Genomic DNA, 13684 nt, shown 5'->3' with positions numbered 1-13684 from the left:
CAGAGATGGCACATCCTGCCTACACCTATTCCCCCTTTATCTCACTGACATGAAGCAATACACAAAGGTCAACTGCCAACTACACCCAGTCATGTGATCTAGGAGCAGGCTGCAGACACTAAATCGTTTGGATGAGGAAATGGCAACTTTCTAGAAGTGGCATTTTCAGAATTCTGACTTAAAATCCAAGTTTACTATTAAAGAGGGTTTTAAATTACAGTTCTTTAGACCCCAAACTCTACCTTCCTACCTGCTTCCATTTGAAAGTGATCACTTATTAAATATAATAAGGTAACTCAATGTGATCTTATAGGAGAGGCGGGCCATTCAGTAGTGAAAATCAAATTTAATAGAATTTCACTTCCAGGACATGTAAAATCAGCTAACAATAAAATTCTAACTTCTTAAATACAATACACTCTGTGTAGAGCCTACCCTTGGGGCGACTTGTATATATTGAAAGGGGTTTAGGCCTGGCCACAGGTTTTGTTGCCAGGTTGAAATGGCAGTTTAAAACTGCACACACAGGCTGTAATGGTAGGCCTGAGACAGGTTTAATGGGCTACTTAAGTGGGTGACACATTGAGTGTTGCAGGCCCTCTAGTAGCTGTTAAATTACAGACCCTGCGTATAATCAGTATGACTTTCCTAGGAACTTACAAGTAAATTAAATATGCCAGTTAGATGTAAGCCAATTCTATCATGATTGTAATGAAAGTAGCATTGTGCCGTGTATAGTTTAGGTATTATAAATGGAAGCTATTGAGACCAAACAAATTGCAAGACAGCTCTGCGGACATCAACAGAATATACAAAACCAGTTGTGAAACAGAAGGTAAGAAATGTGTTTATTATGTTCATTACAAACAATTTAACTGTAGACGTGTCTGCTGTTAGTGGGCGAACACTAAAACACTCAATTGTAAGCCAAAATATTTTGCACCTCGCTATCCCAAATAATTTGCTGATAGCAAATGCACTACTCTCAGACAAAAATGAATGGAGTAGACAAAGGAAACTCCCAATGGCCTTGCACTACTGAAGTCCCTTTGTGCAAAACTTGAGCAACTCATCACATCAGCCACAAACAAGTACTATTGTGACTCCATAGTGAAGCTACCTCCAGGAGCAAACTGCTCATCAAGACACTCAAGCGCTGTCATCCACCTTTCTGGCACTCATATCCTACACGTTGTAGACATGTACAGTGACTTCAATCTCTTCTGAATTTTTTTCTCTCAATGAAGAAGTTCCAACTCCACATTCACTCCAGCAAGCCTGCGCTTCTCCTCTTTGACCCACCACTTCTCTCAGCATCCTGCACAAGTCATCCTTTAAAGCTGTATCTCTTGCAAATTTAGATGGCTAGGTTTGTGCTATACAGCCCCCTACTTGAATAAATACATACATATATACATTGTGCTCCTTAACATAACACAAGGCTTTTAAAAACACTGGTGCAAATGGCCCATTGTTTTCATGGTTATTTGATATTAAAAAAAACAGATCATGTCCAACAATATCCTTGTTGCATTCTGTTTGCCAGAAGTGACAATTTGATAATTACTGTTTTCAGAAATGTTTTCTAGCTTTTGCATTATCCAAGAAATCTATTTTAACTTTATGTTCCAGCCCTGATAACATGGGCCTGCTTGACCCAGCAACTAGTGATGGACGGGTTATCTTCTTCCTACCATGGGCAAAAATGACTATCGCTGGAACAACGGATACTCCGACCGAGGTTACTCATCATCCTATTCCAACTGAGGAGGATATCAATTTTATTTTGACTGAAGTGCGCAACTACCTTAGTTGTGATGTGGAGGGTAAGTAGGATGGTACTTCTAATACCTTTCATTTGGTTCTGTCTATTGATCATTGCAGCACATATATTTTATACAAGAATAATGTTGGTTCAATAAATATTTAAAACGTCCAATTGTTTTTCTCTGAGCGAAAGAGAACACGAATGACTGAGCAAAAGGGTTCTAGATCTTTTACCACAATTCCTGGGGCATCAGGGTTGTCCAGTTCAGTGGTTGCAAGAGCTACCTGTCTAGGTTTAGAGGTATTATTGGTGGCACTTTGAGCAAGCTGGTCCACATATCCTGATGGGTTGCAAGGAATCAGTCTGACACCATCCCAACGGTAATACTGTCTACAAACAAGCAGTTTCTACCATAGGGTGGAAACTACACGACATGGCACCACCAACATTGGTTGGGTTCTTATTTCAGTGGTTCGATTGAGTAGTTAATTTGTGCCTTCTCAGAGACCCCTACTTACCTCCTAACCAGAGACGTCCGTGGTGGTAGAGAAAATCCTCAGCTGAGTAGGTAACTCCTATTTATTGGCTGTAAGCTGTTCAAGCTTGAACTCTTAAGGATCTAATTCCCACTGTTACACGCAATGTAATTCATTTTTTATTATGTCCAGAGACAAGGATGATTGGGCATTAAACATTGCAGAGAATTGTAGACACGTGGTTAATCTGAAACTATTACATCATTGTTTCTAATCCAGTGGTGGAGATGTTAACTTCGTGGTTGAGGGAGACAAAACATTTTGGACAGAGGTGTTCCGTTCTTGGGTTACCTTACCAGCTGCAGACAACATTACATAGCTATTTCACACCTTCCCTGAGGATGAAATACCAGAAAGTATACTCCATATTAAGAGATAGGAATGCCTCTAAGCTATCAAGAACACATACATTGGTTTAATGGTGCCCTCCCACACACAACAGCAAACGTTAGACTCTGTCCTCTCAGCAAAGAGGGAGCAACATTGCCAGTCTTAGCTGGCTACACGCCACATCCTAATGTTGATAATTTACCAACAGCAGAGGTTTGAACACTATACAAAGATTTAGTAACAATATATAGATGTCTTGCACAGTTCATTATGCAAACATTAACACTGCGCAGGCTGCTCAAGCTGCTCACACCACAATTGGCTACACCAGACATCAACTCACAAATGCTAAAAGCAGTCATGGGAAAAGTTCTCATTAGATGGGGGGAGATTTTGTTCTGGATTGCACCAAAAATATGCCAGCTTGACACCCTGTTTTCCCATATGGGCCTGTAGGAAAAACACAGACCTATTCACTTGCCTATGGGAATGGCTCCCCCTGTGGAAGATTACACAATTTAGGGTAAAGTCGTTGCTGCAGTAAATACCAGAACGCATGGTACCCTTCCCTGGCTGTTTGCCGGAAGTGCTGAAACAGCTCCAGAATGAGTACGCGGCAGAACCTGCCCTGGACAAGAAACTGATGGGCAATTTTGCCACAGGATCCACCATTATGTTAAGCAACATAAAGGGGGAACAGCAACATTGGCTATACACCAGCGCATACGGGATTTAACTCCTACACAGCCGGTGCACAAATAACCTAAAATTATCCAAGATACTTATGCTAGGTAGAGATCATTTGGGAGCCAATCCTGGTAAACCACAATTGAAGAGCAATTCTGAAAAGGATAACTCTAAGCAAGCACCGAATCTTCAACAAAAAAGACGTGGGACAGTAAACAATAACATAAAGACAAGATAAAGTCACAGGGTGGGTCTCCTCAGCAGGAAACCGCTGAAAAACTACATAATCTTAAAAAACGTGATATTAAACCGCCTGACAGGTATCAGGTAACTGATACATGTTCATCTCGTTCCTTCTGGGAGCCATCCGATAAACTTTCAGAGAGAGGTGGATGGTCAGCACAGATCGGAGGAGCATGTGAAACCGAAGGACTGACGATGCTCATCTGACTACATAATCAAACGGGAAGATAAACCGAAACCTTCCAATCCTCAATAAAAAAAGAAGGTAGCCGGACATAAAGTCAGGCATGCTTCAGATATTGAGGACTCTGCTTTTGAGTGGAGAATGGGCAATGACAAAGCTTGACAGCACGGCAGAAGTCACAATAGTTCAGCAGAACCTGATGGATTGTCTGGTGGGAGTAGCTCCGAGTGAGTATATCCCGTTGGAAACACCGCATACCAGGGTAAGTGTCCCACATCGTTTATACGAAATACAATTACAATTGGAGGGGCACTTACCCAGAAACATCAATGTTCTCTTTTGGGAGGACTTAACTTAAGGTTACCACATCCATTTGACTGAAAATGATTGGCCACTTGATTTCGTAATGGAGTGTCCATATGGGAAAACAGTAATTTTACCTGCTTTTTCCAACCTCGTTCCAGAATCAGTAAACATACAAATTCCAAGGAGTGGGCATTAGCACTAGCTCCTGCGTTACACCGCAACAATGTGGGGTGGAATTATGGTTCCCCTTATCATGAGATCCCATTGAGGACGACCCCACGACCTCAACGACAATACCCAATTCAACATTAAGCTAAAAACAAGTTAGGGAAATCCGAGAACAACTTGAATACCAAGGTGTAATAGAAAGGTGCACCTCATCTATGAATAGTCCTTTGTTTCCAGTAATGAAACAGACCATTCATGTCGTCTAGTATTAGATATACAGACACTTAAACACAGCTCCTTGCACATTTGCAGTACAGAATGCACACAGTGCCACCCTAATGAACATTGTGCGAAAGAAATACAAAACAGCACTTGATATCTCAAATAGACTTTTCTGTCAGAATATAGCCACTGGATGCAGTCTTCTGACCTCAATTTCGGCGCTAGGCTGTCAGAGGCAATTCTGTAGATTGCTCTGGGGTATAAGAATAGCTCTGGGATATTTTCAGCCAGAGTAACAAAGCTACTACAGCATTTTGACCAAGCATTGTACTATGTCAATGATCTATATCTGACGGAAATTGACCTCATGGAACACTTGTCATTTTAGGATTTGCTCATATGGGCTACAAATTTAAAGTAAAAAGAAATAATAAAATGCCCTCCTCAGTGTCCTTTTTCTGGGATAACAGCTGTCAAGTAAAGTAAAAGTCTTGCGACACAACTTCCTAGAGAAATGGGCGCTGCTTCAATCTCCAGCGACATTTAGAAGACTACAATCCATATTGAGATTCCTACATTTTGGCAGAACATACTTTCCAGATTACACGGAAAAGGTTAAACCATTCTACAGGTTAATACGTCCAGACTTCTCAAGTACACATTGGACACAGGAACACACAAATATTTTACGCTCCGTACAACATTACAATATAGCTTCCAAACATTTACTCACACATGTGAACACAACTAACTTAGTGATCTGCGTCATCACAGGAACATTAGGATACACATATGTTACATTCAATGAAGGTTGACACTGTATCAATTGTATATAAAGTGCATTTATACACCAATGCTGAAAGGTGGTTTGACCTCTATTAAAGCTCTTGGGAATTGGCTTGGAGAGGCTTCCTGACTCTGAAGTGAGGACCTGCCTTCCATGTTAGCCTTTCTATAGGATATTCCCCCTACAAAAACCTCCCCAGTTAACCATTGGAAGGGGCTACAATTAAGTCTCTGGCTCATAGTCTTTTTTTGCCAGCTGTCATTTTGATTGTGGGATGTGACAAGATAATGGTGCTAATGTGCAAGCTTTGGGTTTTTTGGGTCGTCGCAAGTAGAAGGTCCTGTGCCTTGAGTTGAGGTTACTGTTTAAGCTGTCTTCCTCTTTCTTTCAGATAGGAGATAGTGTTTTATAAGGTTTCAATTTCAGTGGTCTGAAGCCAGTTCCTGGCTACACCTTTTGGATTTTATAAGGGCCGGGAGCATTTATTTGGATTCGTTCACTAGCCTTTTGGCAACATGGTCAGCGACTAGCTGCCGCCTCCCCCCCAATCCGGCACCCAACACCCAGGAACGTGGACACGAGACGTGTTTTACCTTTTGGAAGGCGGGCGCTAGTCGCCCGGCCGTATTTATTAAAGTATGAAATTAAAAAAGGTTTTAATTGCATAATCAACAATGAATACAAAAATCAGCAGGACATTCAGTTATACAATTGTTATCAACAAGTTTGAGAGCCTGACCTTAACAAAACTCTAATACATGTTGTTCCTAGCTTAAACTAAACATCCTAAACTTGATTTTTGTACATTTCTGGCCATATGGCAGGGTCACTACCGGTGTCAGGTCCTACAAGCTGCGCCTCCCCCCTAGAAGTGCGCATGCGCAGTGTTACCCCGGGAGTTGCCCGGTCTACGCCCTAAACTCCATTTACCCACTAAAGGAGGGCCCTTACTCTGCGCCGGTGGCGTCATGAGTCCACGCGCGCGGGGTGGCTACCAGCCTAAGGAAAGCGTGAACTACTCCTACCCGCGCTCCTTTGCATATTACCTTGCCCCTGGAGTTCTGGGAGTGGCCCGCAGGCCCCTCCCCCCGGGCGGGAACCTCCATAGGATGATGCCCGCCCCCTCAGACCTCAAATATGTGCTCACCGATAATGACCTTACCGCATGCCCCATACCTAATAAATACGACGACCTATGGAAAAATTCTAAAGGACAGCTACACTGGCTAATAAATAACAGTATCAACGTATAGCTAAAAGGGAAAAAGGCCTAACGACACATGGCATTAAATTACAATTCAGTTCACTCATGTTTCTCCAAATAACAATATCAACGTATAGCTACAAAGGGAAAAAAGGCCTAAAGACACATAGCTTCAAATACAGTTCACTTCACACATCTTTTGCTAAAAAGGGGAAAATTCCTAAACAAACATATCACAAAATACACCAACAGCCCACTCTCTCCCGTGGTCCGTACCTTCGAAACTTATTATTAAACCGGACATAACACTGCTTAAAACTTTGTACCAAGGGATGGTGGGTGGGAAAACAAAGAAGCCCCGAACGCGGGGCACAACGTTCAGCGAGGGAGCGTCCAGGGACAAGGGGGTCTCCTGGGCGCTCCCTACCTCTTATTCCCGAGGGGCCGGATGGCCCCTCCTATCGCCCGCCCCCCCTGACCCGGACCCACTACATTGAATCCGGGTCAGGAGGGCCGCCGGCCAATCGGCGGTGGGCCGCACCCCCGGGGCACGCCCCCACCGCCGAATGACCACGAGGGGAAAGGGGGGGCGACGGTCGCCGCGCCGCCATGCGTGCGGGGGGGCCGAGGGCCCCCCCTTTTCACATGGTCAGCGACTAGCTGCCGCCTCCCCCCCAATCCGGCACCCAACACCCAGGAACGTGGACACGAGACGTGTTTTACTTTTTGGAAGGCGGGCGCTAGTCGCCCGGCCGTATTTATTAAAGTATGAAATTAAAAAAGGTTTTAATTGCATAATCAACAATGAATACAAAAATCAGCAGGACATTCAGTTATACAATTGTTATCAACAAGTTTGAGAGCCTGACCTTAACAAAACTCTAATACATGTTGTTCCTAGCTTAAACTAAACATCCTAAACTTGATTTTTGTACATTTCTGGCCATATGGCAGGGTCACTACCGGTGTCAGGTCCTACAAGCTGCGCCTCCCCCCTAGAAGTGCGCATGCGCAGTGTTACCCCGGGAGTTGCCCGGTCTACGCCCTAAACTCCATTTACCCACTAAAGGAGGGCCCTTACTCTGCGCCGGTGGCGTCATGAGTCCACGCGCGCGGGGTGGCTACCAGCCTAAGGAAAGCGTGAACTACTCCTACCCGCGCTCCTTTGCATATTACCTTGCCCCTGGAGTTCTGGGAGTGGCCCGCAGGCCCCTCCCCCCGGGCGGGAACCTCCATAGGATGATGCCCGCCCCCTCAGACCTCAAATATGTGCTCACCGATAATGACCTTACCGCCACAGGCCAGCATTGTTAACCGACGATCTGGCCTCCCCCTCTAGCCCCTGACTAAGGACACCCTCCTCCTCTCAAAGCCCTCTAGCCAAGCCCAGATATTGTCAGACCATAGGACATTACCCTCCTCTGTCAAATGAACCCCGTCCCTCAAGTAATACTTGTGACCCCAGATGCACCCATGAGGTATTGACTGTAACAAGGGGGTTCGAAACAACCTATCCAACCGTGTGTTGATCCTCTTTACCGAGTGATTCAACGCCCTGACCGAATGACCCCCCCGCCACTGTAGTCGGGGTATGAGTTGTGACCATACTAGTGTGCACCCGGGGCAGGTCCTAGCTATCCAACCCGCCGTTGAGATAATCTCTTCAATCAAGATGCGCCTGCCCAGTGTTGCCAAATCATTCTCCCCAAGGTGAAGTATCACCACTGACGGTGGAGACTGCTGGCGTGCTAACAGCCCTTGGAAGAATCCCCTAAACTCGTGAAGACATAACCCCCCTCTGCCAAAGAACGTGATGTCCAACCCTAGTTGTGCCGCCCTTCTCCTCTTGTCACCTGACAGGAAGACACATTCTGCTCGCTTCACATATGAATGACCAACAATCCAGACATTGTTCTTCATGGTTTCCTGGTCGCCGCTCCGTGCCGATGAATATTGGCGGTGCCCGACGACAAATTCCTCCCCTGCGTAACAGGTCTGAGAAACTGTAAGAGAGCGGAAAGAGACCAGGCGTGAGTGACAAGTAATCATAGCATGTCAATCCGAACATAACGTTTATAGCATTCTGAAGACCATCTCCCAATTGTCTTCACTCTTTCCACCGGGAGGCCCCCCGCCACCGCCTCAGTTGCTGCCCCAATCCTGAAGGAATGGGAGCCAAAATCTTTAGGGTCAAGACCTGCTTTCCTAACCCCCATTTCGAACACTCTCCTGAATTGATACCTGGTCAAGGGACTCCCGTCGGCGTGACAGAGCAATGCCCTGCCCGCTGAACCTACCAATAGTCCGTGGAGCGATTCTACGTGCCTCACCGGGCAGCACGGGTTGGCGGGGGCCCGTTGCAGAACTATGGTGTGACCCCTAGCTTCTTGGTCGGTTTTTGATTTCTGGATATTCACCCACATGGTGTCCCCCTTTATCGTCACCCCAGCCTTTTGCAAGCCGCCTAGTAGGTCTGACTTGGAACCTGTCACAAGTTCGCTAATTCTCAGCGCCCCATAGAATGCCAGGGAGAATGCCGCCTTAAAAAGAAGTACCTCCCACTCCGAGTTACAAACAGTCTCCAGCGTGCCCAGTAAGGCTGTTAGCCGGGCCAATCCAATGGGCTTCCTCTTATCCTTCTGGTGTCCCTGAATACGGCGCCATCCCCTTAAAGCCTTACGTATCATAAAGGTATTAGTGGGATCCCGGAAGCCCCTAGCTTGAGCGAAGAATGACACTGCTGCCCTATGTCTGGTCGCCGCTGCCACCGAGCGCCCCTCCTTATGCATCCATTCTAAATAGGCTGCAAACCCATCCTCCTTCGCCCAAAGCACTTCCCACTGTGGCCCCAAGAAAGAACAATAAGACAGAAACGCCCCTTCGTAAGCCGTCTTGGTCCTGGGGGCTAGGCTAGCGACCACGAGGTCCTGTAATCTGGGGCACCAATCTGCCAAAGTACTGCTGGGAAGTGTGCTGGCGAGGGGTCTGCTGTGGGAAGATGTTCCCTGAAAACCTGCATTTTGAAGCGAGAAAGGGAGTCAGCCGCATTGTTCAAAATACCAGGGACATGTTTGGCTCTAAAATTAGCATTCAGTTTAAGGCACCGCAGAACAATTTCTTTGATCAGACGAAGTATGAAAGGACACCGCGCCCCCTGCTGGTTGATACATTCCACCACTGTCATGTTATCTGACCAAAACACCACTGATTGGTTACATAGGTGTTCGGGCCATACCATCAGTGCCACCCATATTGGGAAGAGTTCAAGGAAGCCAATGTTGCTGATCAGACCCCATGTCTTCCATTCTTCTGGCCACTGTTGAGCGACCCACCTGTTCCCTAGGATGGCGCCAAAGCCCACACTACCGGCCGCATCAGTCCATAGTCCCAACTCCGCCGATGTTGTGAGCGGGCCGGGCCAGACCACCCTACCGTTAAAATCCTCCAGGAATGCCATCCAAATAAGCATATCCTGGCGAATTTCAGACGATAGGCGCGTGCGGTGGTGCTTTTCCCTCAGCCCCCTCATCGCGTGGGCGATGGAGCGAGAGAAGGGGCGAGCCATGGGGATGATTCTCAGTGCGAAATTCAATTGCCCTACCACCTCCTGTAATTGCTGCAAAGTGACCTTCTCCTTCCGGAGGCATAACTGTAGCGATGTCTTGAATTTGCACACCTTGTCCTTAGGTAATCTAAAACATCCCTCCATTGAGTCAATCTCGATGCCAAGGAATTCTAAGCAGGTGGTCGGGCCCACCGTCTTCCCGGGCGCAAGAGGGACCCCAAAAGCCCGCATGAGCACGCAAAATTCCTGCAATGCCAGTGCGCACTCCTGAGATCCCGCTGTACCGAGGAAGAGGAAATCATCTAAGTAATGCATGACCCCTTGATGGCCCGTCACTTGTCTCATGGCCCATTCAAGAAAGGAACTAAACATCTCAAAGTAGGCGCAAGAAATAGAACAACCCATAGGCATGCATTTGTCCATGTAGAACCTATCCCCAAAGGTGAAACCTAAAAGATGTTGGTCAGCCGGGTGAACTGGGAGGAGGCGAAAGGCTGATTCTATGTCAGATTTTGCCATCAGCGCCCCGGGTCCCGTGGCCTGTAATAAGTTAACAGCCTGATCAAAAGAGGCGTACTTAACACTACAGATACCCTCGTCAATGGCATCATTCAGTGACGTCCCCCTAGGTGCTGACAGGTTATGGATCAATCTGAATTGCCCCTTCTCTTTTTTAGGGACAACTCCCAGTGGGGAACACACAAAATTGGGTACTGGCACTTCAGAAAAAGGGCCAGCTATCCTGCCTAATGAAAGCTCCTTGTCAATTTTGGCGGCCACAACAGCCGGATTGTGCTTGACTGACAATTGATTTCTACAGTGCGCACTGCCTGTGTATCCCCCGGCCGGGATCCTGAAACCCTTAGAAAAACCTTCTTGGAGTAGGGTGGCCGATGTGTGGTCTGGGTATCTGTTCAACCATGGAATCATTGCCGCCACATCCACTGGTGTGGGGGGGCCTAACCTGTTTGAATTATAATGGCCTTCCCCTACCCCTCTGACCTGTGTTACCTTGCTTGGACCTACAGGTCGTTTCTGGATGAGAGGGGTGCCCACAGGAGGAACATGCATGTCTAAACTTACACGCGGCCCTTGTGCAGGTGCGCCTATTAAAATCCCAGCACACCCCTTTTTTCTCTGGCCCACCTGCCCTAAACTTCCCAGGTACCTCACTCGTTTGGGGGGGCCGAAAGGGCTGATGCGGTCTAGTGAACACCTTGCCTGCACCGAACTGAGGGGGAGGTGCAGTATCGGAGAACTGTTTGTGCCACGCCATGGAATCTACCGTGTCCCATGGCAATGATCTGTTGAATTCCAATGCCTTCCTGAAATTGACATCATAACCCCTCCATGCTTCCCCAGAATACTGTTGACTCCACCCCACAATCCTGCTCGAATAGCATGCCAATGCTGCCTGTAAATCTGGAGGACGCTCCGCCTTAACTGCAGTGAATACAGCCCATGCTTGCATCCAGTTGTTGAGATTTTCCTCAACCCTAAATCTAGTACACTGCGCCCTCCATTCACTTGGGAGCATCCACTCCTTCAGTGCTTTTGCCTGCTCCATTTCCCTATTATCTAACAACAAAGAATAAATGTACACGTATTTATCTGCCCAAATCATCTCTTTCACAGCTAATGACACATGCTGAGCCAGATTCTCGCTCCTGGAAGGTACAACACCGTCCCCCAAGAGCGGCAAAGCCACTTCCTTACCAAGTGCGGGCACCGGGGGCGGCTGCCCATTCAATCCGTCCGGCTGGGGAACACTTGGACCTGCAAGGGGAGAAGATACTGGCAAGACAACACTGTTGGCGACCGTCGCCAATCTGATTTTATCCACAAACTTCGCCGCCTCTGCTGCATGGTCTGCAGAATTCGGAAAAGCTCCCCCTTTTTGGAGCCATGGCATCAAGGCCGTTATCTGGGATACCAATTCAGGGGGTGTTGACTCGAAATTACCCACAGGGACAACAGGTACCACTGGGGTTATGCCCTGTGGTACCGATACAGCTGGCAGGTCGGGTGCCGGGTGTGGCACACCTGTACCCGGGATTGTGGGCACCGGTGGGGAAGCAGGCCCAGCGTCTACTGGTTGACCTACTGGCACCGGCACCATGGGGGCAAGGGGTGTAGGCATAGGTATATGCGGGGGTGGCACAACCGCCGCCGGCACGGAAGGTACCGGCTCTACTGGCCCTGGGGTGGGGGTGTCATCCCTGGGTCTCTTGGACTTAGACTTCGTAGGTGAGGTGATAAAATCCCCCCTTGGCACTGGTGCAACCCTCTTGCGAATAGGCCTACCCGATGGACCTGGGGCGTCACCATGCTTCTCATTAAACCGTGCTTCCAGCTCATTTACTTTCCCTAGCTGCTGTTTCATTTCTTTCATGTCACGCATCATGGCCCGCATCATAGCCTCCATGTTGGACCCCTTCTTTCCACCCCGTGGACCTGGCATGATGCTACCCCCGACACCAGCAGCCTACTCTCTTAATATCACAACAGGCCAACTCTGTGTACCTTTTTTGATGGAGGGTCACCAGGGGGCTTTCAGCACCATGCAACGGCGACCGCAACACTAGCGGCTTGTCCGCTTATGTAAGGGGGTGAGTAAACCTAATGTAGACCCACCCGGCGGCCACCTGGAGCTATGAATGCTAGCCCCCCGTACCCCTCTTACCGACCAGTCCCGTGCACTCGCCGGCGGTGATGATCCGTGGTCACAGCCCTCAACCCGTCGTGTGCCCTGTCTGCGAGTGAAACGTGCCAATAATGTAGTTAAGGTTGCCTGGAATTAAAAACAGGTATTAATACCATGTAATAAAGCAGGAATACGTCTTTGAGAAAACCGACTGCGGCTCAGATCCCCACCACTTTGCGTGCTGGATGCCCTTAGGTCCCGTCTGCTAGAAATTCGCCGTGAAATGAAACGGGGGCAGATTTTGGGCAACCAAGTTTGAATACAAAGAGACAATTGAACACCCCTGTTAACCTCCCTGTTGCTGTGCTCCACAAAACAATTAATATCAGCACAATTCACAATATCCCTCCTAAACAAGACCCCACCAATACTGCACCTGTAACTGCCCCGTACACTTCGCTTAATGATATAAACAATAAAACAACAGATCACTCAATAACTACCCTCCCCCTCTTCTTGTACAATTGTACTTCGTTTTCAATCATGCACTTCCTTTACTCATAAATAAACACAGCCGTGGTAATTGTACTCTTTTCAATGATTGTGCAAATGGTTATATAGGGTCTCCCATCCAGGCGCTGCCCTGGTGGACCCTGCTTCACTTTTTTAGGCGCGAATGAAAATGCGCGCTCAAACCATCAACAAATCCCCCCAGGCTCTCCGTTACCCGGCCACCGAATGTGCGTGAATGCGCGCCAAAGACTTTGAATGCGAGTACTTTCTCGCTAACCCCTGTCCCCACACGATACCTCCTCAGCCTGAATGCGCGCCACACACCTTGAATGCGAGTACTCTCTCGCTAACCCCTGTCCCCACACGATACCTCCTCAGCCTGAATGCGCGCCAAACACTTTGAATGCGGGTACTTTCTCGCTAACCCCTGCCCCCACACGGTACCTCCTCAGCCTTTACAACGGGCCGCACCACGCTTCGTCCTCTGCTACCGCCGCCCTTGTTTCCGCCTCCTGCAGTCGCTTCGC

The 13684-nt window shown here is 47.8% G+C and overlaps 1 protein-coding gene across 3 annotated transcripts in view; it reads left to right on the top strand.

Annotated features, from left to right (window-relative positions):
* The window catches only part of GPD2 (glycerol-3-phosphate dehydrogenase 2), a 1236906-nt gene that overhangs the window by 732717 nt on the left and 490505 nt on the right, over positions 1-13684 (top strand). For all 3 annotated transcript variants that reach the window (XM_078681716.1, XM_078681715.1, XM_078681717.1), the window contains exon 9: positions 1633-1826. In XM_078681716.1, the coding sequence (XP_078537842.1) occupies positions 1633-1826 (194 nt within the window). The remainder of the gene's footprint in view (positions 1-1632; positions 1827-13684) is intronic.

This window comes from Lissotriton helveticus, chromosome 3_1 (assembly GCF_964261635.1).
Source record: "Lissotriton helveticus chromosome 3_1, aLisHel1.1, whole genome shotgun sequence".
Lineage (NCBI taxonomy): Eukaryota > Metazoa > Chordata > Amphibia > Caudata > Salamandridae > Lissotriton > Lissotriton helveticus.
Note: the sequence above shows the minus strand (reverse complement) of the source record. Positions and strands in the feature narration are given on the sequence as shown.